This window comes from Mus musculus, chromosome 6 (assembly GCF_000001635.26).
Source record: "Mus musculus strain C57BL/6J chromosome 6, GRCm38.p6 C57BL/6J".
Lineage (NCBI taxonomy): Eukaryota > Metazoa > Chordata > Mammalia > Rodentia > Muridae > Mus > Mus musculus.
The window spans coordinates 148769948-148793040 of record NC_000072.6 but is presented as its reverse complement, the minus strand read 5'-3'; the positions used below and the strand labels follow the sequence as shown (position 1 = coordinate 148793040).

At 41.6% G+C, this 23093-nt stretch overlaps 1 protein-coding gene across 6 annotated transcripts in view; it reads left to right on the top strand.

Moving 5' to 3' along the window:
* Ipo8 (importin 8) overlaps nt 1-22358 on the top strand; it is a 62249-nt gene extending 39891 nt beyond the window's left edge. For 2 of the 6 annotated variants that reach the window (XM_017321649.2, XM_006507066.2), the window contains 9 exons: nt 1534-1600; nt 3119-3244; nt 3873-3970; nt 6251-6346; nt 8319-8539; nt 10238-10443; nt 15638-15838; nt 17948-18064; nt 20232-22358. In XM_017321649.2, coding sequence (XP_017177138.1) covers nt 1534-1600; nt 3119-3244; nt 3873-3970; nt 6251-6346; nt 8319-8539; nt 10238-10443; nt 15638-15838; nt 17948-18064; nt 20232-20251 — 1152 coding nt within the window. In that variant the 3' untranslated portion in view covers nt 20252-22358. Of the gene's footprint in view, nt 1-1533; nt 1601-3118; nt 3245-3872; nt 3971-6250; nt 6347-8318; nt 8540-10237; nt 10444-15637; nt 15839-17947; nt 18073-18877; nt 18893-20231 lie in introns of all 6 variants that reach the window. The other 4 variants (XM_030255467.1, XR_001785142.2, XM_006507065.2 and 1 more) reach the window with 4 other exon arrangements.
* The last annotated feature ends 735 nt before the right edge of the window (nt 22359-23093 follow it).

The following is a 23093-nucleotide window of genomic DNA, read 5'->3' as shown; positions in this document are numbered from 1 at the left end:
CACAGTGAGACCCTGTCTTAGGAAAAAAAAAAGTCTGATACAGCAGCTGGTCATGGTGGTGCATGCTTTTAATCACAGCCATTCAGAAGACAAGTCAGGAAGGCGAATTTCTATGAATTTGAGGCCAACCTGGTATACTGTAGTATATCTACTATGTAGTGAGTTCTAGGTCAGCCAGAACTATACAGTGACACTGGGCATGGGCATATGTTGAATATTTAATAATTGAAAAGTTCTGAGAAGATATTTAGTTAAACTCTGAACCTTACTCAGTTACTCCAGTCATCAAATCTCTTCTCAGAAGTTGTAGTTTTCTTTGTAATCTCTCTGAGATTTTTCTATTGCCAAGCTAGCAAAAAGTGAGTTCACGTATTTGTCTTTCATGAAGATGATAATATATTTTGCTGAAATCTCTTCCCTGGTGGAGTGTGAACAATATCTGATTTTTCCATCTAAGGTCTCAGTGACTAACCAGAGTTTGGTTCTACCACAATTACCCTGGAGAACGATTGAGTTTATTGAGCTTACTTAGGTTGTGGGTGAACCCAAAGCAGGATCACTGGAATGTCTTCATTCAGTGTGGGTATTGGCTTCCTCATAGATGGAGACACCCCCTTCAGTTACCCCTCCTCTACCTCAGCCTGCGTACTATAGCCCCTTTCCAAAGCCTATGGTTTTAATAGAATTCTCTTGTATGTGTATCACATTTACATGGCCAATCCCTAGTGAGTAGATACTGACATTCCCTGTTAAATGAATATTTGGTCGTTAGTGTCATGATACTATTACATTGAATGGCCTTTTATAAGCCCTGTCACAGGAGTGGGAAGTGTCTGTGAGCCAATTCTTTGAGGGGATGTTGGCTGAGATTACATGTGAGTGTGTACTTCCAAGATCAGAACACTTGTCTTTCCTACCCAACACTTCTGACACAGCCTTAGCTGTCGTATTCAGTCTGTAATCTCTCTTCATGAGCTGGAGGCTTGTTTGATTTTTATAGGCTTTACCTGTTTTTCTGTTAGATTTCGTGTATAAGGGGAATCTAGCATTTGTAATGCCACGCGACAGTATTTCAGTCCATTTGTCATTTGTCTTGATCTGCTCATGTTCTTGTGCAGGAATATTTGATAATTTTTACAGTCAGGTGCTTCGGTGTCTTAAGTTCTTGTTTCGGTTGTGACTTTCTTTACCTCCTTATGGTCGTACAAGGATTCTTGTACTTTTTCTGGTATTTTTCTATGTTATGGTTTTTTACATAGAAATCTTTGGATTTCTAAATCTAAGGAATTTATTTGGTATAGAATGTGAGGTAAGGAGGTATCTAATTCTGATTTTCCATTGGTTTAACTTGCATCGCTATCTCTTGTCAAATTTCAGAACTTCCCAGTATTTTTATATTTACTTTTCCCATGAAGATTACAACTTCCACTCTCAAAAAATATATTGTGCTTATTTAGTTGGGATGACACTAATTTACCTGTTAACTTCAGAGTGAGTTCACAATGAATTTCAGACTCTAAAATTTATCTTTAGATTATACAGCAGTTGGAGAACATCTGCCTACGAATCATTGATCTTGTTTTACAGAAGCACGTTATTGGTAAGTTCAGAGGTTGGAGAGAAGGTAAACTGAGATTTTTTTTTTCCAATTTGATGAACTGAAAGTGTAGCCTTTATCCTTTTAAACTTAGTGAGGTAGACAGTTTTGAGAAAGGAGAACTTGCTTTCTTTAAACTTAAAGCTCAGCTTTCTGATAATAGGTATATTTTAATTCAGCAGTTAACTCTTAATGTGTGCAGTGAAGAATTTCTGGTTTTAGAAAATTTAAAGGCTGGAGAATGCAATATTTACATTTTATGAGATGAACTGGGGTTATAAGTCATAGGTCAGTTAGTAGAATGCTTGCATGCTATGCAGGAATCCCTGGGTTTGTTCCCAACACCACATACACTAACATGGGTAGGACAGCTCTTGGGATGTGGAGGCAAGAAGAGTAGAAGTTCAAGGTTAACCATCTTTGGCTACATGGTTTGAGGCCAGCCTGAGCTACTTGAGACCATACAGGGGGGTTAGGGAGGAAGAAGAGAGGGAGAAGGAAAGAAAGGGGAGAAAGGAGGGAAGGAGAGGAAGATGTGGAGAGGGGAAGAGAGGAACTGGGTGAAATTGCTTTAGTCTGGGACGTAGAAAGCTGTGTTTTACTGAGAGTAATAATAGGGTGTGTGAATACAGAACATTTCTTTGGGCCTCTTCACTTACATTAGGTATAAAGTATTCTGAGGTAAACTGAAGAATACTGCTCAAACTGTAAGTTCTATAACTTGGAGAAAATGATATATATTTTATAGCTGTTGATAAAACTAAAAATGTGGTAGTGATATATATATATATATATATATATCTCCCTGCATCATTAAGCTCTCCAAGAATATTACTAATTGTTTATAAGTCTTAAGTCTATATGATAGAGGCATGCTAATATAGTTCTCTTATAAATTTGTAATATAATCTTATAGGTAGAAGCTATTTTATGTTATAAAATAGACATTTGATTTTTGTTGTTGTTTTTGCTTTTGTTTTTTTTTTTTGTTTGTTTTGTTTTTTGTTTTTTTTGAGATGGGAATCTCACTGTGTAGCTCTGGCTGCCCTGGAACTCACTATATAGACTAGGTTGGCCTCAAACTCTCAGAGAGCTGCCTGCCTCTTCTTCCCAAGTGCTGAGATTAAAGGCGTGCACCACTCTGCCTCAGCTGAAATTTGAATTTTCTCCCTAGAATTTCAGTTTACCTTGGCTAGCCTGGACCTTGCTATGTAGACCAGGCTGGCTTTGAACTTAGGGATCTGCCTGCCTTTGCCTACAGAGTGCTGGAATTAAAGGCATGTGCCACTACACATATCCTAAAATAGCAATTTTAAATACTTTTCAGCGCAGATTGTTGTCTTTGTTGATTATGGGGTAGATCCCAGTAGAGCTGAAGGTAGCCTCTCTGGCTGATATCACTGAGGAAGGGGTACAGGGAAGCATCTGACACATGGGGGGGGATGTGTTTGAGTCCTCTGTGTGGTCCTCTGTAATCTTGCTGTTTCCTCGCATTTCTAACTAGAGGTTTTTCTCTTCTAGAATTCTATGAGGAAATCCTTTCCCTGGCATACAATTTAACCTGCCATACCATCTCCCCGCAGATGTGGCAGCTCCTGGGCATTTTATATGAAGTTTTCCAGCAGGATTGCTTCGAGTACTTTACAGGCATGCATTGACCGTATAACAGTTTTTCTTTCTTTCTGGATGTACTTCCCTTAACGATTGATGATTCAGTACTAATCAGATGTTTTCATTTTATTGTCAAGGAAAGGGTGGGGGTGATTTTAGTAGTGTTTCAGCCCTTTGATAGGCAGAGGAGGTGGGCAACATGTCTTGTTTCTTATGTTAGTTTGCAACCAGAGCATGTGTTCATATATAAACTGAGTAAATACTTTCTGAATACAGCTATGTCCTTAGTACTGTCATCAGCCCAGCCATCCAGCAGTGAGTGGCTGCAGCCCTTCTGTAGTTTGCATTCTAGCAGGAGGGGAAGTACAAGGGTGCATTAAGGCCAATCAGCGAGGCCCTGACTGTATGTCGTAGTGCTGAGTGCAGTGGGAATGGGGACAGGCAAAGGTCAGAAGTGTTATTCTGATAAAGAGTGAGCATTTTAACCTTCCTAGTCTGCATTGTTTTCAGGCATAAATAGAGCAGGTATATCATGACCTTTCCTAGCGTTTGTGGTTGCTAAGGGAGACAGTATTTGAGTGCTACGGAGCTGTGGTTCCAGTGGGGATCGTTCATTTCTGCACCTGTTGCACGCGTCTCAATGAGATTCTGGATCTCTTCCCAGACATGATGCCTCTCCTGCATAATTACGTGACAGTAGATACCAACGCTCTGCTGTCAAATCCAAAGCATTTAGAAGTCTTGTTCACAATGTGCAGGAAGGTAAGTGTATCCTATCAGTTGTCATATGATTCTTTACAGTGTTTAGTTTATATTGCTTTACCTGAATAGATTTGTCAATTTCATTTTAAAAATGAGTTTGTGATTATTGTGAAAGTTTCACAGTATGTATTGCATTTATGTCACTTCGATATCTATGAACTCTGAAATTTTCTAAGTTAATACAACCATCTCTCAGTGTCCATAGAGACCAGTCTAAGACCGCTGTGGACATTAGGCTTCATGAGCCCCCTGGTCCCATAACTAACAAGTATGGTCTTTGCTCATAGCCCTTGTACATCTCCACATGCACTTTAACTCACTTTCGTAATGCCTGATATAGTATAATGGCATATAAGTAGTTGTTAAACCATGTAGGTCAGGGAATAACAACAAGAGGAAGAACCTGTACACATTCAGTGCAGGTCCGTCTTAAACAACATTTGGCTCATGGTTGGCTAAATCCATGGGTGGAGAACCTTGTGATATGGAGGTTTTCTACTCTTCTTTCCATTTTTTTCTTTCCAAAATAGAAACTTGTGGGTGCCGGAAAGATGGTTCAGTGGTTAAGAGCACTTGTTGCTCTTGCAGAGGACTCAGGTTCAGTTCTTAGCACCCACATGGTGGCTCATAACCGTTTGTGACTTCAGTTTTAGGGGTTTTGGATACCTTCCTCTGGCCTCTGTGGGTACCAGGCGTGAACATGGAGACAAGACACACACATAAAATTAAATATATCTAAAAAGAAAATTTAAAAGCACAAGCTTGTTAGTAATTAAAGGAAAGTGCTAGAAAAACTAACCATACAGGTAGCCAGTTTGTGACAGAATGGCACCAGTCATTTATTTAGCTTTTAATTGAATGTATATTGGAAGCCACCTATGTACCTAGGTGTAGGTAATCTGAGCACAAGCAACATAAACAATGAAGAGAGTTACAAAAGCAACACTTAGCTTAGTATGTGGTGGTTCATGGATGTATTTATGCACAGCCATGGTTGTCCACTGTGTTAACCACTATTTGGTTATACCTTAGATTTTTTTTGATGACTAAGTCATGTTTACCTCCTTCAGGGATGTGTGTGTGTGTGTGTGTGTGTGTGTGTGTGTGTGTGTGTGTGTGAACTTGTAATGCATCACGCTGGCAGGCAAACTGTGGAAAGCTCAAATAGCTAGAAACCAAAAATTTAGGCCAAGGAGTTGGGGGGCAGGAAATAGCTATAGTGCAGCCATGATTCTCATTAGCAGGGAGTTGAGTCAGGGGGCTGGTAAGAGCTCTAAACTGGTAAACTGGTATCTCACCATCAGTCTTCAGGCCTCAACCCTCAGTTATAGGGACAAGGGGGAAAGAAAGCTGCTGCATACAGCAGTTGTGTGTGTCCCCTCAGCAACTCAGTGTTCTGTACAACAGACACAGAGAAGGCTGTGTTCACAGCAATGTTCTTATCAAGTAGGTGACATATATTTCATTTTCTTAGTTTTAATACTAGTTTATATTTATTAAGTTATTGCAGTACACCAGATATTTTCTGTGTATTTTAAAAATATTTATTTTTAATTGTATGTATGTGCACTAACTCTACCTCCCAGAGATTCCTTCTCTTCTTGACTAGTGTCTTGTGTCGTATTTACCATCACTCCTGCTTCTAAGAACGTTTATGTATCATTTCCTCCTCCCCCAACACAATGAGTTTTCTTAGGATTGTCTACAGGAGCACTGACTACACCTCTGAAGATAGTATCTCTTTTTTAGCAACTGTTAAGAGCTTTTTCGAGTATCTCACCATATTTAATGCTCAAGGCATTAGGGAGCCCCACTTTTATCCCTGGACCTGCTGCTTAGTGAATTGTTTCAGGTCTCAGAGCTCCTGTGTTGGAACCATGCTTGAACTCAGGTGTGCAGCTCCACAGTCCACCTGTAAATTACAAGATATGCCTTGTTTTGTTGCCTTTTCGCAAAGAAAGATCTGCCTGCTTCCATCTCCCAGCACTGGGATTAAAGGTGTGCGCCACCACACCCATCCAGAAAGTTACTTTTCTAAAATCAGTGATCCCTGCTCAATGTGATGGCAAGGCCTTTAATCTCAGCACTCGAAAGGCAGACAGGTAGACTTCTCTGAGCCTGTTGTCTAGTGGTTCACACAGTGAGTTGTAGGCCAGCAAGGGCTATATAGAGATCCTGTGACAGCCAAACTGGTTTCTGTGACTGAATTCACAGTGTTTGCTTCCTGCGGTGTCATCGACTTCCCTGTGGCACTCATGCTGAGCTAACTTGTCTCTCTAGGTACTGTGTGGAGAGGCAGGAGAAGATGCCGAGTGCTATGCTGCAAAACTCTTGGAAGTCATCATTCTTCAGTGCAAAGGAAGGGGAATTGACCAGGTGATGCATGTCAGAAAAGCATCCTCCTGGACATTTACATAAAATATGCCCATGCTTGATTGATACTCTACTTATGTTTTGATGGAAGGTTAAAAAGGCAGCCAGAGTTTGTGCTTGCTGGCACAAATCCTATTTGAATAATAGAAAAAAATGACTCAGAAACATTCACAACAATAATAGCAATAACAGAGAAACAAATAGGAGCATGTGTAATGGAGATCATTATGTGACTCACAAAGTAAAAATTGCATTTTAGATCCTGTTCTGAGCAGTTAAAACAGAGGACCTCGAGCAGAAAAATGACAAGGTCGAAGGCCAGGGTTTTGGTTGCTGAGTGTGCTACCAATGGACGAGTCTTCTGCTGATGAGCAAGGAAGCTGCGGCTCGTGTGGGTGTGAGGAAAGCAGAGATTGTGAAGCAGGGCATTTTGTAGGAAGCATTAGGAAAGAGAAGGCATTAGAGGAGAGAGCTGGGTAAATGACAAGAGTGTAGGTTTGCCTATAAAATCTTGCTTGGGTAGGGAGGCTAATGGGCAGCAGTGTGTGGAAGCAGAGTTATGCAACCCACACTTACTGTCTATGGGTGGTAAACAAAAAGGTTTCTAGGATCAAATCGAGGGGAAAATGGGCCAGAAAAAAGTCAACAGATTACATTGTGTGCCCATCTAGAGTGTGTCGAGGAAGGTGTATTTGTATTGTTTTCCAAGTTAAATATGGAATGGTTTTGCTTTCTAAACCCTAGGCCATATTGATTGTCTTGAAAGTGTTGTTTAGATCATGCTAGTACAGGACATGTCTTGAGGTAGAAAGAAGGAATGTGGAAACTTACGTATGATGACTAGCTCATCATCGACTTAGAGTTGTATGATGTGGGGAAAGGTGACAACTTCAGTTTGGACAAATGTCTTAAGTAGGAAGGAGTTGAATAGTTGCCTCCATCTGGGTCAGCCCCTGTACAGTCAGTAAGAATCTGCAGCATACTGCAGCGGGTTTGTATCTGACCCAGGCTGCAGAGGGATTGGGAAGCTCGAGACTTTGTGCTAAAGAGCTGAGAACACTAGGTGACTGAATGTTATTGTAGATGTAGCACAGTGCCCTCACGTATCACCTGACATTACGCTCCTCTGTGTTTCCTGTCAGCTGCTGTCAGAATCAGGTTTGACTTTTAGGTGAGACTACTTCAGAGGTCATTGTGAGCTATTTCTACCAGGAGGGTGGTATCTCTTATCTGTGATGTCAGGGCTGTTGGTGGTGATCTTTCATGCATTCATTTAATTTATTAGATAAAATATTTCTATGAATATTTTTCCTAACTCATCAGCCTTGTTTTAATGCAACAGAAAGAGATGATTATTGTATTAATTTTAAATTTTAAAAGTTCCTTTAACTCTTGGTGGCTCTACATATATGCGATAGTAGATATTATTTCACCATGGCTTATGATTTTCATGTAGTTGATATCAGACAAATGTGACACGATCCAATCGAAGAACACTTAGTATCTAAATGGGAAGTATATACAGAGTTAGCACTGCAGTCAGAAGACTTGAGACCCACAGTCCTTTTTTCAGTGCTTTTGAGCTTTGAGGTGTAGCTGTAGGATTTCGTTTTTCAAGAGACATACTGATCATGTCATACTCTCGTTCACTTATTTTCATATTGACACAAATCCCAGCTGTGTCATTTACGTTGGACATGGGAGTGGCTGATGGAGTGAACTGTCTTAAAGGACAAGCTCATAGGCAGTCTGCAACTGGCTGCGGTGTGGACGTAAAAGGGAAGAGACTTCTGCAACGATTACTTTTTGTCTACTTAGTCTCTCTGAGTTTGATGGAAATGTAGGTCTTTAAAAGTCTCCTCCACACAATTGAAATAAGCAAACACTTATTGTCACAAAGACTCATTTATTGGTGATACAGGGAGTCTCCTGGCTGCTGCATGTGGGTGACTCTTGCTTCCATCCTATCCTCCAGTGTATCCCGCTATTCATTCAACTTGTCTTGGAGAGATTAACACGTGGGGTCAAGACCAGTGAGCTGCGCACAATGTGTCTCCAGGTGGCCATCGCAGCTCTTTACTACAGCCCTGAACTGCTGTTCCATACACTGGAGCAAGTCCAGCTGCCACACAACCCAGGACCCGTCACGTCGCAGTTCATAAACCAGTGGATGAATGACACTGATTACTTCCTGGGGTATGTGCCTTCACATTGCTTTGCTGTTGCGGGAAATTTACTTTTTAGTATAGAGGTGTGTTGCGAGATAATCTTCATATATTGGGGACTGTTTTAGTGTATTATTTAAATGTTTGAAAATTAAGAATATTTTAAAAATTATTCATTTTGTGTGTGGACAGACATGTATTATGGCATGTGCATGTCTGAGGACAGCTTTTAGGAGTCTGTTCTATTCTTAAAGCTGCACCTTGTCTGTTGAGTCATCACTCCAGTCCACATAATTAAGAATATGGATTAGGAATATAACCTGATGGAAAGATACAGAATATAGTGCATACTGTAGGTTTTAACTTTATTCTTTTCAAGGCTGATCTCATATACCTAGGCTGGCCTTGAACACCTGATCCTCCTGCCTCTACCTTCTGAGTACTGAGCTTTTAAGACCTATTTTTATTCATGTACATGTGTGTATCTCCGTGTGGAGGCATGCCGTGTGTATGCTGTGCATGTTTGGGTATGCTCAAGGGCCAGAACAGGTGTTGGATCTCCTGGAGCTGGTGGTTATAAGCCTTGATGTGGGTGCTGAGAACCAAGCTCAGGTCCTCTAGAAGAACAGCAATTGCTCTTACTCACTGAGCTTCTTCTTTCTTAGTGTTTGTCTTTTAATTTTGGTATTTTAAAACAAAAGAAATAGTTCTTTGAGCCCACCCAGGGACGCCAAAGAATGAAGAAAGAAAGAAAGAAAGAAAGAAAGAAAGAAAGAAAGAAAGAAAGAAAGAAAGAAAGAAAGAAAGAAAGAAAGAAAGAAAGAAAGAACGGAAGGAAGGAAGGAAGGAAGGAAGGAAGGAAGGAAGGAAGTTCATAGAAAAATGTGTTTAATATAAATTAACCAATCATTTTTCCTTTGAAAATATTATTATTACTATTATTATTTTTATTGTTACAGCAAAGGCTGATGGCAGATTATGTGTAGTTAGCCAGGTCAACATGCTAGATGCTGATGTTTTGAAATAGCTTTTTGGTACTCTGAGTTGCTGTAGGTAGAGCTTATCTGCCAAGAAACCCTGAGGACTAGGCTAAGAGAGCATAGTATGGAGGGAGAGCGCTTCACCTTTCCCAGTGTGTAGAAATGTTAGGCTGTCAAGGAGCCATTTCTGCTCTAGCAGACCTCATACCAACATTCGGATACAGCTCTTTCACTAATCATAAGTGGTACTATAGCAAGGGCAAATGGTAATGGCAGACTCCTATAAGCCCTTTCCCCTCCTGAAGCCAAGTCTTGTTATAGCGCCCAGGCTTGAAATTGCTCTATAGTCCAGGTTCACCCTGAGTTTACAGTACCCCTGCCTCAGCCTCCTCAGTGCTGGGATTACAGGTTTTAGCCACCACACCTGACTCTCCCCACAGGCTTTGGTGATAACAGTTGGTCTGTTTGTAGAATTTGGTTTATACAGGCTTCAGTTGCTTTAATTCTTCTAGAGCGGTGATTCTCAACCTGTGGGCCATGGCTAAAAATCTCCAAAAATATTTACATTGTGATCCATAACAATAGCAAAATTAATTACAGTTATGAAGTAGCAATGAAAGGAATTCTGTGGTTGGGATCAGCACAGCATGAGGAAGTGTTTGCAGGGTTGCAGCATTAGGAAGTGTGGGAACCACTGCTCTGGAGTTGGTCCTTGGTGACGGCTTCTGCACGTTTTCCACGTTTTGCAGACACCATGACCGGAAGATGTGTATAATAGGACTGAGTGTGCTCTTGGAGCTGCAGAACCGACCTCCTGCCGTGGATGCTGTGGCTGCACAGATCCTCCCCTCCATTCTCTTCCTTTTCCTTGGCCTGAAGCAGGTCTGTGCTACACGACAAACGGTAAACCGTGAAAATCACTCAAAAGCAGAGAAAGTCGACATAGAGGAAAATGGTAAAGTCTTCTACTTATAATTTGTACTATAGTTGATTTTGCTTTTAAAAGCTAGTTTATTATTAACTTATTATGAAAATTAAATTATTTAATGTGTCTGAGTGTTTGCCACCATGTATGTATGTGTGCCACACATGTGCCTGGAGCCTCTATAGCCAGAAGAAGGTGTAGAATCTCCTAGAACTGGAGTTCAGATTGCTGTGAGCCACCATCTAATGCTAGGAACCAAACCTGGGTCCTCTGCAAGAGCAACCACTGCTCCTAACCACTGAGCTATCTCTCCAGCCCCAGATTTTGCTTTAAAAAAAAAAAAAAATATATATATATATATATATATATATATATATATATACATACACACATACACACACACACACACACACACTTGTCACACACTTGTTTGGGTGTGCATGTGTGTGGATGTCAGAACAGTTTGCAGGAGTTGGTTCTCTGCTTCTACCACGTGAGTCCTGGGGATTGAACTCAGCCCGGGAGCAAGTGCTTTCTTTCACGTCTGGAGCCATCTCACTGACACAGGTCTTGCTTTGTAGCTCAGACTAGCTTTAACTTATGATATCCCTGCTTTATACTTCTGTGTACTGGGACTGTGTGTATACACTATCATTTCTGGCTTGGATTTTGATTTCAGTATGTGTTTTCTTTGAATTTTGGAGTCATTAGACAGATTGCCATTCTTTGACCTTTGACACATTTAAACTGGGGCTTGAGTGACTTATAAATTTTATGAGGGATACATTTAAAAATCTCTGTGACTTCTAGATGGAGCCTAGAAAAAATGGTTTTCTCTTGATAAGTCTACATGTAAGAGAATCAGATGGTCTTGATTATGAGTTAGCAACTTAAGATTTACTTTCATGTTTGCCACTTAAGGTAGCTACCATTAACTGATGACTCCCTAGATTAAGTGTACAGTGTCAGTCCAAGAGTTTATAGAGATTGATGCCTTTCTTAGTGGTTCTTAGGCAGTTCATCTTCAAAAATTATAATCTCGAGATATTTAAGGTTTAAAGAAACTTAGAATAAAATGCATGAATGCAGGCAATTTAGCAATCAAGAATCACGGGGCTGGCAAGATGTTTCAGTGAGTAAAGGTGCTGCTGCCAAGCCTTATGGCCTGGGTTCAAGCTTCAGAACCTACATGGCCGAAGGGCAGAACTGACTCCTGCTATTTGTACTGTAACTTGCACACCAGTGCAGGCACACAGATATATAAACACAATAGAAACGGTCAGGGTAAGGTTGTTACCATTGGGGCCAGCTCAGTAGTAGAGCACTTACCTAGCATGTACAATGCCTGGAATTTGATCTCTAGTACTTCAAAAGTAGTTGTCAGTGTCAAGGATGTTTGATGGAGCCTGGTGTGTTGGTGCACACCTTTAATACCAGCACTCGAGAGGCAGAGGTAGGCACATCTGTGTGAATTCAAAGCCAGGCTGGTCTACACAGGGAGTTGTAGGATAGTCAGGGCTACACGGAGAGACCCTGTTGCAAACAAACAAAACAAAGAATATTACATGGTTATTTATCCAATAATAGGACTGAAAACAACTTTTGAGGGCACAGAAGTTTCATTATCCAGCTCCAAGTGAAATTGTTTTTTCTTATTAAAAACAGAAACTTTGAGCTGGGCTGGTGGTTGCACACATCTATAATCCCAGTACTCTGGAGGCAGAGGCAGGCAGGTCTCTTGAGTTTGAGGCCAGCCTGGTCTACAGAGTGAGTTCCTGGACAGCCAGGACTCCACAGAGAAACCCTGTCTCAAAAACAAAAAAACAAAACAAACCCTCAAACCTCCCCCCCCCCCCGGAAAAAAAAAAAAACAGAAGAAAAAAAAACCAGACCAGACACTTGTTAATTATGAAAAATCAGAATTTCTATAAAATGTACACCTATATTTTGCATGCTAAATTCTGTGATTTCCATGAGTTTAAATTTAAGATACTTTTCATCAATAAATAGGAATCATCCTATGTTGTTAATATATAAGGAATTTTAAACCATGCATCTCCCACCTTAGCATGAATACAACTTCTGACTTTTCTGCAAGCTTAAGTAGATCATGTGAAGTGACTTCCTCTTTCTTTCCTATCCTCCCATTTCCTCCTTTGAATAAACATATGCTAAAAGCTATAGATTTATTTTTCAGCATATTATCTTTCTTTATAATTTCTTGCTTTTTAAACTATTTATTGTCCCATAACTAGTATGGTTGAGAGGGAATGCTGCAGACATGTTGACTTTCTTACTGAAGTATAATGATGAACCAGCCTAGGTGTCTTTTCTATCTTTGTAATTATATCTGTGCCATCTGTTTGTTTCCAAACCATGGTTTCTGGCTTTATCCATAAAGCTACCTTGTCAATCTTTTCTTGTTTTTACTCTTGGGAAGGTCTTGGGTAGAACTGTGCTGTGTGAGTCACTTGATATTCGACAACAACTTAGAACAACAGAAACTTTATCATTGCTTTGAAGGTTGGGGAGTCCAAGATCAAGCTGCTGTCAGACTTGGTGTTCAGTTAGGCTGGTCCCAAACTCATGACCCTCCTGCCCTTTTATTCCCAGCTCTGGGATTACAGCCCAATGCTGCTAAGCCTGGCTCTTACTTATTGTTATTAGCATATGATTGTTAGGGCGGATGTTTCATTGAGGTATTTCTGTACAAGCATATGCCAGGATGTGACCAATGCCACCATTCCTGGGCATCCTCATCTCCTCCCCATTGTCTCCACACTCTGAATATTTCCTCTTTACTGTTCTTCCCACTCCTGGTACATCTACTAAGGGAAAAAGTGATACCTTTTCGTGAGGTGGCTTGTTTCACTGGCCATAATGGTCTCCAGTGTATCTGTTTCCTGCAAGTGATAGCCTTCATTCTTTATGGCTTTGTGTTCATACATCTCCTCTCTATTTCTTCTCTCCCTTTTCATTCTTTACTACCTCCTCCCTTCCTTTCTCTCTTTTTTTTTTCTTTTTAGGTATGGTCTTGTTACATAGCTCTGGTTGGCTTCAAACACACAGGAATGCTCCTGTCTCAGCCTCACTAGTACTGTGATTACAGGCATGTGTTTGTCTCTGAGTTATGTTATTATTTTTGCCATAGTTTCTTTATCACTCATTTGTTGAGGGACACCTAAGCTGATGTCATTGTTTGGCTATTGTGAATACTGATGCCTGCCATGAACGTGGGTATGTAGATATTTCTGTAGTAGGTGGCTTTGACTCTTTAGGTATTTATCCATAAATGATATATCTGAATCATATGGAATATTGACTGATTGGTTGGTTGGTTTCGGTGTTCTTCAAAAGTATATTTTAAAAATTTTAATTTGTGTGTGTGTGTCTGCTACCTTTATGAGGGCCCTAGGGATTGAACTCAGGTCATCAGGCATATTTGGCAAGTGCATTTACCAGCCTGATTTGGAATTTTGAGACAAGCTATGTAGCTATCGCTGTCCTAGAACTCACTATGTAGGTGAAGAGTTGCTTTGAACTTACAGTGATCCTCCTACCTCTGTCTCCTAAGTGTTGAGACTATAGCCCTGAGCCACCACACTTGGCTAAAAGTTTTATTTTTAATTTTTTTGAACAATTTTCTTTACTAACTTTCCAATGGCTGGCTTGGTTCACATTCCCAATAGTGAAGAAGAAGGCTTCTCTTTTTCTCTCATTATCACCAGCATTTTTTATTGTTTACTTTTTAATTTTTTTAAAAGATGTATTTATTTTTTTGTCTAAGAGTACATAGAGGTCAGAAGAGAACTCCCTAGAACTGGAGTTATGAATGGTTGTGAGCCCCCATATGTGTGCTGGGAATAGAACCTGGGTCCTTTGGCCGAGCAGTCAGTACTCTGAACCACTGAACCATCACTCCAGCCCCTATTGTTTGTTTTCTTAATGACTGCCATTCTGACAGGGCTGAAATGGAAACTAAACGTTGAGTTGCATTTCCCTGATGGCTACTGTTGTTTAATGTTTTCCCACATTTTTTGGTCATTTGTACTAATTCATTTTTGTAAAGTGTCAGTTCAGATCCATTGCCCATTTACTGTTTGGATACTTGCTAACTAGTTTGTGCATTTTGGTATGACTTTTTTTTTTTTTTTTTTTGAGACAGGGTGGCCTCGAACTCACTATGTAGCTAATGCTGGCCTTGAACTACTCCTGACCCTCCTGCATCAGCCTCTCAAGGTCAAGCCTGGCTCAATGTGGCATATTCTGTGGGACTGATTTTAAAGGATTGTTGCTTTGGTCGTGTTGGTTCTGGGCTTTTTCTCTCAGTCGATTTGTAGTGCTTGTGCTCCCCAATGGCTTCATATCCAGCTGCAATTCCTGCCTAACCTCTTGGAACAAAGCAGAACTGAAATTGGGTGGCATGTATTTTGGCTTCCTTTTTGAGTGTGTTTTCATGTGCCACATACACACGTGTGCGTGTCTATGAGAAGGCTGGAGGACAGTCTCGGGTGTTGCTCCTAAGACATTATCTCTCTTGCTTGCTTCTTGTTGTTGTTGTTTATTTTTGAGACAGAGTCTCTCATTACTTTGGGGTTCACCAAGTAGTCTAGGCTAGGTGAATAGAGGGCAGGCCTAGAGATCCACTCAGATTACAAGCCATGCCGCCATGTTTGGCAGGTTTGTTTTGTGTTGTTTTGTGTTGTGTTGTGTTTTTGTTTTGAATATGGGTTTTATGGGTTGCCCTCACACTTGCAGTGTGCACTCCTTACTGACAGAGCTGTCACTACAGCCATGGCTTAACTTTTCAAGTTTCAAACAGCCAAGCACTTTATTTTTCTTGACATGTTTGCATCGTTACTATTTGTGTTAGCAGAAATGACCCCTGGGGGGGGTGGATTTCAGAGCACTTCATAATTGTTTACTTAATGATTAAGAGAGTTGAAGTCATTGCTGCTGAAAACACACATGGATGGGGGACCATTCTGCTCCTCTTCCCATCAGAAGAACACGGGGACTCTGCAGTTAATCAGTACTTGGACCTGACTAGGGTGACCATGGTGCAGCATTAGCAGTGTTCAGTCAGAGCCACTGAGTGAAGAGCGTGAGCCAGTCAGTCCACTGCAGTAAAGATGAAAGTTTATAATTGTAGATAGATTTTGTCGTGGTCTCGTATTTCCAGAATTTTTTTGTAATCCTTGTTTTTCATCCTTTTACTCCACAGAGGAGATTTCAAGTGAGGAGGAGGAAGAGACAAGTGTGAGTGCTCAAGCTATGCAGTCACAAATTGGCAGAAGTGAGGAGGAGGATGATGACGACTGGGATGAAGAAGTGCTGGAGGAGACAGCCCTCGAGGGCTTCAGCACCCCACTGGACCTGGACAACAGTGTGGATGAATACCAGTTTTTTACACAAGCTCTGCTGAGTATGTCTTCACTTGTCATCCCCCTGGCCCCATTCCCCAAACTTGAAGATAATTCTTTTAAACATCTTTAATTTCTTCCTAGTAGAAGTTGTTTTGGGATCTGCCCCCATATTGGTATAGACTTTTACATTTTTATCTTTTGTTTTAGAAATAACCAAACATATTTAAAATGAAAAAAGTTAGCACAATAACACACTCAGAAGCTGTCCTAAGTTTCCATTGCTGTAGCATGAGCGTCAGGGTGAGCCTGCAAGTCATCTTCACAGGAGTCATTTTAGACACTGTAGCATATCATGCTCAGACTCAAGCACAAATCGCTCTCCCCATCTCTTTCACAACTGAGACCTTATTGGTCGATGAGCAGGGTATATAGACATTTCAGTTCTTAACCTATATACCCAAACTCTGAAGAGCCATACACTGTGTCCACCTACCCACATGAACAGGCACACAGACACACCTGGGATCAGGTGGGCTGGGCTCTCCGATAAAGAGGCTGCAGCACCACTGAAGCTCAGTGAGTTTATGGCAAACAGTTGAACAAGGAGGTGAGGTTATCATCTACAGCTGAACAAGGATGCAGGTTTAGCTCATCTGCGTAGAATACATTTCTTCCTCTTAAGGAGCATCCTCAAGTTGTAAGCACTGGGTGGCAGTTGTTGAGAGGAGCTGTGGTGGACATTTTCTGCACACATTGTCAATATTTGCACATGGACTCAAGGGAGGCTTTGCCATTCTCTGAGCCTCATTCTCAGAAAGCTCTGCCCTCCCATGGGGCTGAGGCACTGGAGTCCTTGACATGGCTGAACTCATGTCAGTGACACACATTTGACTCAGAACTTCACTTGCTTCCTACAGATAAAACTGAAAAAATAACCCAATGAAACATTTAGCAAATTATTAGTCTAGTAGTTGTACTAAAAAAAAAAAAAAACTTAACTAATGTCTGTTATTCGTTTTATGGTTAAGTAGTGTTTCTGTGGTTCTGTTATTTCTACTATTAGCTGTGTAAGATTCTCATGTGTGTGCAGTATTTTTCCCAACTATGCAATGCCAACATAACATGCCACCATTATTTAATTTTGCCACAAGTATAGGAAAGGATGCTCTAAGATGTCCGTCTGTAGGTATGGCATGCATCCGACCTCCTCAACAGCTTTTGGGTCTCAAATGTAACCTAAGTATGCACAACAGTTTAGAAGCTCCTCTGTAGACAGAAGGCCATCTTTAGACAAGCTTGGACAGACCACCGGGAAAAAAAAGCCTCTGAGAAGTCCCTAGGAAGGAGGGCAGGACTGAGAGTGGCTGCCTTGGATCTAGGCCCTTTGTCCAGTGCAGAGTGGAGTGATTTTCTAAAAGCTGTTAACATGATACGGTGGTTTACTTCTGGGATTATTAGGTGCAAAGTGCATAATCTTGAGGAACACAGGCAATGTGAGGTTGTTAGATCAGAATTACAGTATGGAACTGGATAGGGGAGGTATGTAGGCAGAGGCTTTAAGAGACTGGCAGAGCACTGGATGTGGGCTGGGCATGGTTACAGATGTGAAAGGTCTGTAGTGGTTTCCTGAGAGGCCAATAGAGCTAGTGAGAGAAATGGGGAATTGTGAGCATTTAGAAGGAAAACGTTAAACTTTGCTCTATAGTTGTGCTAAATTTGAAGTATTTATCTGGAAAAGTCTGGGAAGAGAAGGGAAGGATTTTGTGCAAGGGTGCAGACTTGGGTCCTCAGTGCAGAAACAGAGCTGGTGTGGAAGACAGTATGCAGAGTCCAAGGAGGATGGTAACAAGGAAGCCCTGATGTTTCCCTGTGTCAGATTTTTAGGGAATAGTTGGGAAAACTTCCAGAAGAAGATAGAAAAAGAATAGAATAGAATATTCTAGAATTGGGGAAACCACTGATTTGTGAAAGTGACTTTCCTTGGGGCTCCTCATAGTTGGGTATCAAGTAGGCCCTCGGAAATGACTGTTGGGATCAGACTCATGATCCTGCCTCTTACTGTCTGACATAATCTCATGTGATTTGGTCATGCTGCTTACCTTTCCTGAGATAATAATGGTCATTGGCTCTCTTACCTTTTCTCCTCCAACCCCCCTGTAATGCTGTAGCTGTGCAGAATCGGGATGCTGCCTGGTACCAGCTGCTGGTGGCACCACTCAGTGAGGATCAGAAAAGAAAGCTGCAGGAGGTGTACACGTTGGCAGAGCACCGAAGGACACTGGCAGGTCAGCCAGTCCTTTCCATATTGGAGTTGTGTGTCCGAGGGCCACCATCTGGCTTACGTGATTAAAATGGCTTCATGAAATGAGCCCTTCATGATAATGAAGAGTTCCACTGTCATATAGCTGGGCTTGTTTTGTGTTTAAGACAGGGTTTTGCCATGTAGCTAGGCTGGCCTGAACTCATAATCCTCTTAATTTATTTTTATCTGTATGCGCTAGAGTTACTACTTTGCTATTCCTGGGCTGAACGGTTGTTCTTCCTCTCTACTTGAGATGCTGGGGTTTGAACTCAGCGTTGTATATGCTGAACAAATAATCTACTAGTGAGCTGGTGAGCTACAATCCTAGTCCTTCTCCTCTTTCTCCTCTTCTTCTTCCTCTTCCATCCCCTCCTATCCCTCCTTCTCGTCTTCCTCCTCCTACCCCCTCTTTGTCTCTGGAGACAGGTTTTCACTTTGTAGCTGGCCTGGAACTCACTGTGTACCCTAAGCTAACTTCAAACTCAACTATCCTTCTGCTTCAACCCTCCTGAGGGCTCAGATTACAGGTGTGTGCCACGATGCCTACCTGTTTTCCTTTTAAGAGATGTTGCAAAGTTGGCTAGTCTAGCCTCAAACGTAGCATAAACTGTGGACCTGTGATCCCTCCTGCTTCACCCTCCCGAGTAGCTGGGATTATCGGATGTCCCTGTGCCACTAGGCCTAGTTTGATGCTTTGTTGTTTGTTTGTTTTAAATCACAGTAGCTCTGTCAATACCATTTCACAGGTAAGGGTTAGTGTGTTCCCCATTCACATCCTCCTGATGTTTTGGAGAAGAAAGGGTTGGGACAGGTCTTGTTGAGAACCTAACATCTCAACCACACATGAACTAAAAGCATTCAGTAGATCTTACAAGGAGCTTGTATTCCTGAAAATGAAAGGCCACATTAATCAGTTTACTATCAATGTATGTACCTAAGGAAATCAACTTATGAGGAGGAAGATTTTATTTTGGCTCTTGGTTTCAGCCCCTGGCCACTTGGTCCCCTTGCCTTTGGGTCTCTGGTGAGGTAGCACCTTATGGGAGGAGTGTGAAGTAGAGGAAAGTAACTCGGTTCAAGAGACCTAGGAAGCAGAATGGAGATGGGGTTGGGGTCCTAGAATCTCCTTCAAAAGCACACCCCATGAGGCCAGAGAAAGGAGCTCAACAATCAAGAGTTATTGCTATTCTTGCAGAGAATCTGGGTTAGGTTACCAGCACCCACATCAGATGGCTTACAACTACCTGTAGCTCCAGTTTCCTTTTTTGATGCCCTTTTCTGGCTTCTTGGGCACCTGCACACATGTGGCATAAGCCCCTCTCACACAGGTGCATAAACGTGTATATGTGCGCGCACACACACACAAAGGATAAAAATAAATCTTTAAAAAAGCACACCCAATAACCTCACTTCCTCCAGTGGCACCTCACCTCTTAAAGGTTCTACCTCCCAGTAGTTCCATAGGCTTGGAACCATGTGTTCAGCATGTGGACTTCAGGGGACATTTCTGACCTAAACCAGAGCAAATTCTCATTTGTATTTGTTTGGGATTCATGTGTTGGTGACTGTTAATTTTCAGTTTTTAAGAAGGAGAAATTGTTTAATGTTAGGATTTCGGGCTTACCCTTGGGTTGTTAATGGGAAAGATTTTGTGCTTACAAAGTATTTCAATGGGAGACCTGGGGAGTTTTGGGTGAGGACGGTTCTGGATCAGGGCGTGGGGGAGAGGAGTGATGCATCTTTTGTTAGCAACTGTGAGGAGTGTAGCCTGTAGCTGTTGGCTTGCAGCTATAGAACTGTTTACACTTCTCTTATGCTAGCAAATGGGCTTTAGTTAGGTGGCAAACTAATACCAGGAATCAAGCTCTTCTCAAGTTTTAAATACATAAAAAGAGGCAGGCCTGGGAGGGGAGGATGGTGTCTGTAATCCTAGCACTTGGTTGTGTGGAGGCAGGACAATCAGGAATCAAGGCCATCCTCAGTTGGATAGCAAGTTAGAGGTCAGTCTGAGCTACATGAGGCCCTGCCTGGAACAAAACAAAGCAGCCTACTATCATAAAAGGCTGGTTCTTTAAAGTTACTTTCAGTACTTTCACCTGAAGCAATCTTTCATGTCTTCCCTCCTCACTTTTTTTTTTTCCCCCTAATAGCAGGGCAGTTTCACATTTGAGGACAAGAGCATCTTCTCCACGTTTAATTTTGGAGTCGTGCCCAGCAACAACTGGAAGGCGCATCCACCGTTCACCGATCGGCGTCACCGCTGCTGCTTAGTACATGGGTTGAGGGCCAAGAAGGCAATAAGAGGCTGTGTCATTGGCATCAGGCGGCCACGGGCCTGCTCTCCCTTCCTTGACCCTTCTTACCCTGGAGTATATATATTTTTAACAGCTACTGTAACGTACGAAATTTTGAAAAAAGCAGAGTCATTGATTGGAAAGGACAAAGCGTCTGCTCTTAAGGCTGAACGCTGAGGGGTTAGAGTTGTGTATCGGCGCATGTCTCAGGTTTTTGCCATGAAGAATCAGTGGATTTATGCAGATAACAGTGCCTTCTGTTGTACATGAATAATCAGAAAAAAATTTTTTTGGAGTGCATTGCAATTTTTTTAAAGCATAAAACATATTTCTAGATATCCTGTAAACCTTGGTTATGTCATTTCATTCTGCATTTTACTTGGTGAGTTGACTGTCAGGCAGGTGGTGCGGGTCTCTGGCTTCAGAAGCATCCTTGCTTCCTTCAACCACCCTGTGCTCAGAGGCTTCTTTCAAGGCTTGGAATTTAGGCTCTGGTTTTTCACAAGACATCTGTGGTTATCCTAAGAACTGTTAAGTTCCGTTTTCCATCACTTTTCCCCTCTTGAATGGGATGATGTTTCTTTCAGGATCATAAGTGTATTGATAATATTGATAACCTGCTAAGTTCAGACTTTACCCACCTCTCGGCAGCCAGCAGCAGGGACTTGTTGGTCACTAGGCTTAGCAGAAAGACTGAAGGTCTTATGAATCATGTGCTTAAATGATACTACAGGAATTGTGGGCATCCAAATATGAAAGCACACCGAAGTTCTAAGCAGAAGGTGATTTCTGGGTGGGGGCTTGGTCAGTAGTTACCATTCCAACCATGTTGGACAGGGCCCAAAACATTTTATATGTTTTCTTTTTTTCTTTCTCCTTTCAGCCCTCCCTTCTTTCTTTGTGAGATAGAGTCTGTCTCTGTATGCAACCCAGGTTGGCCTCAAGATTGCAGTCCTGACTCAGCCTCCTGGCCACTGTTAACACACCCAGATGCTGGGTTTTGTTATGTAGTTCTGGCTGGACTGGAACTCACTCTGTGGCCTAGGCTGACCTCAGACTTGTGGCAGCCCGTGCTCAGCTTCTAAGGGGTTGGAATTACAGCCACGACAAATGGTAGATATTTTTTTATTTAGTAACAAGACACAACAGATCTAATTTAACCATCTGCTTTTCACAGTCTGAAATCTCTCCAGCCTGATTTAGCTTATTAGTCTTTGTTATTGCTCGGTTGTCTTTTTTATAAATTCTTCAAGGGTTGGTCTCTCGGTCAGCTGGGTGAATAGGTGACTGATGATGTCAGTATTGCAGATGGCTCTTCCTGAACTGTTCAAGAGCAGAATATGAACCACTGTGCTTTCATCTGGCAAAATGAAAACATGTTATCAGGATTGGACATATTTCTGGATGTGATACAGATTTTGTTTGTGTGAAATACCTGCAGCTTAAATTTCCATCAGCAACTGGCAGGATTTTCTAGGTGATTCCTGAATTACAAATCTTGTATTTTTTTTTTTTTAATTTAGGTTATTTAATTTTTTTGTCAGAAGTAGCTATAAAAAAGCCATATGTTTCAGAGAGAAATTACCCTGTATTTTGCCATCTCTCATTTTTCAGGGCACCAAAGCTGCATGCCCCCCAGCAGTTAGAAGGGCAAGATTGCATTGAAGGGGTTTCAGACCTCTGAAGTAGTCAGTTTTCTCCCATGTCTTCTATGGTTTAATTGTAACATAGGTAGTATGCCTTCACACTGGATCCCGGGGGCATGGGTTTTGGAGATGTTATTTTGTGGTGAATTGTCATCTGCAGTATTAAAGGGAAGACATATTCCTGCACATCACCATACCTTGTTTTTAAAGCCAGAGTCATTGTATGATTTTTATTACCAGAAGTGCTAACCGGAATGTGATCTGGTTACCTTGGAAATGCAGGAACTTTTATGAATGTACTGTAAAATAAAATGTGGGCTAATTCCCAGAAACTGAACTCTGTCTGCTCTATGGGATGTTTTCTGGAATGTGGAGGTGATAACTCATTGGTGTGCTTTCCTGACTTCTAGGACCTGGGACAAGGGGGCTTTTGGCACTAAGAGGAAGTCAGAGCCCACATGTTTCATCATGAACAGAGAGAGCATGGCAGTACTTCTGCAGGCCACGGTAGTGCTTTATGGTAGCAAATGGTAAAGAGGATCAGACAGGAGGAACACCAGTTTGAGACCAACCTACACTACACCTTTCCAGCTAGACATGGTCGCACATGCCTGTAATCCTTGTAATCCCAGCACTTGGTAGTAGGCAGGGAGATCTTAAGTTTAAGGTCATCCTCGTCCACACAGGGAGCTAAAGGTCAGCCTGGGTGATGCAAGACCATCTCAAAAGTAAATGAATAAATTTAAGTAATAAAAGCCGAATTGAATAGCATCTCTGAAGAGGATTATAGTCTGTGGTCAAATAAATAAATAAATAAATAAATGCTAATTTGATAGGTTAATCATATATTCTGCAATTTAACTAAACTTCATTGTCAGTCCTAGCAGATTTTTAGGTTTTGTCTTGAGATTTTTCTTCATATACAATCATGCTGGACCCCCAAGATAGCTCATCAGGTAAGGTGATTGCCACCAAGCCTGTCACACACACACACACACACACACACACACACACACACACACACACACACACACAGAGAGAGAGAGAGAGAGAGAGAGAGAGAGAATGTAAC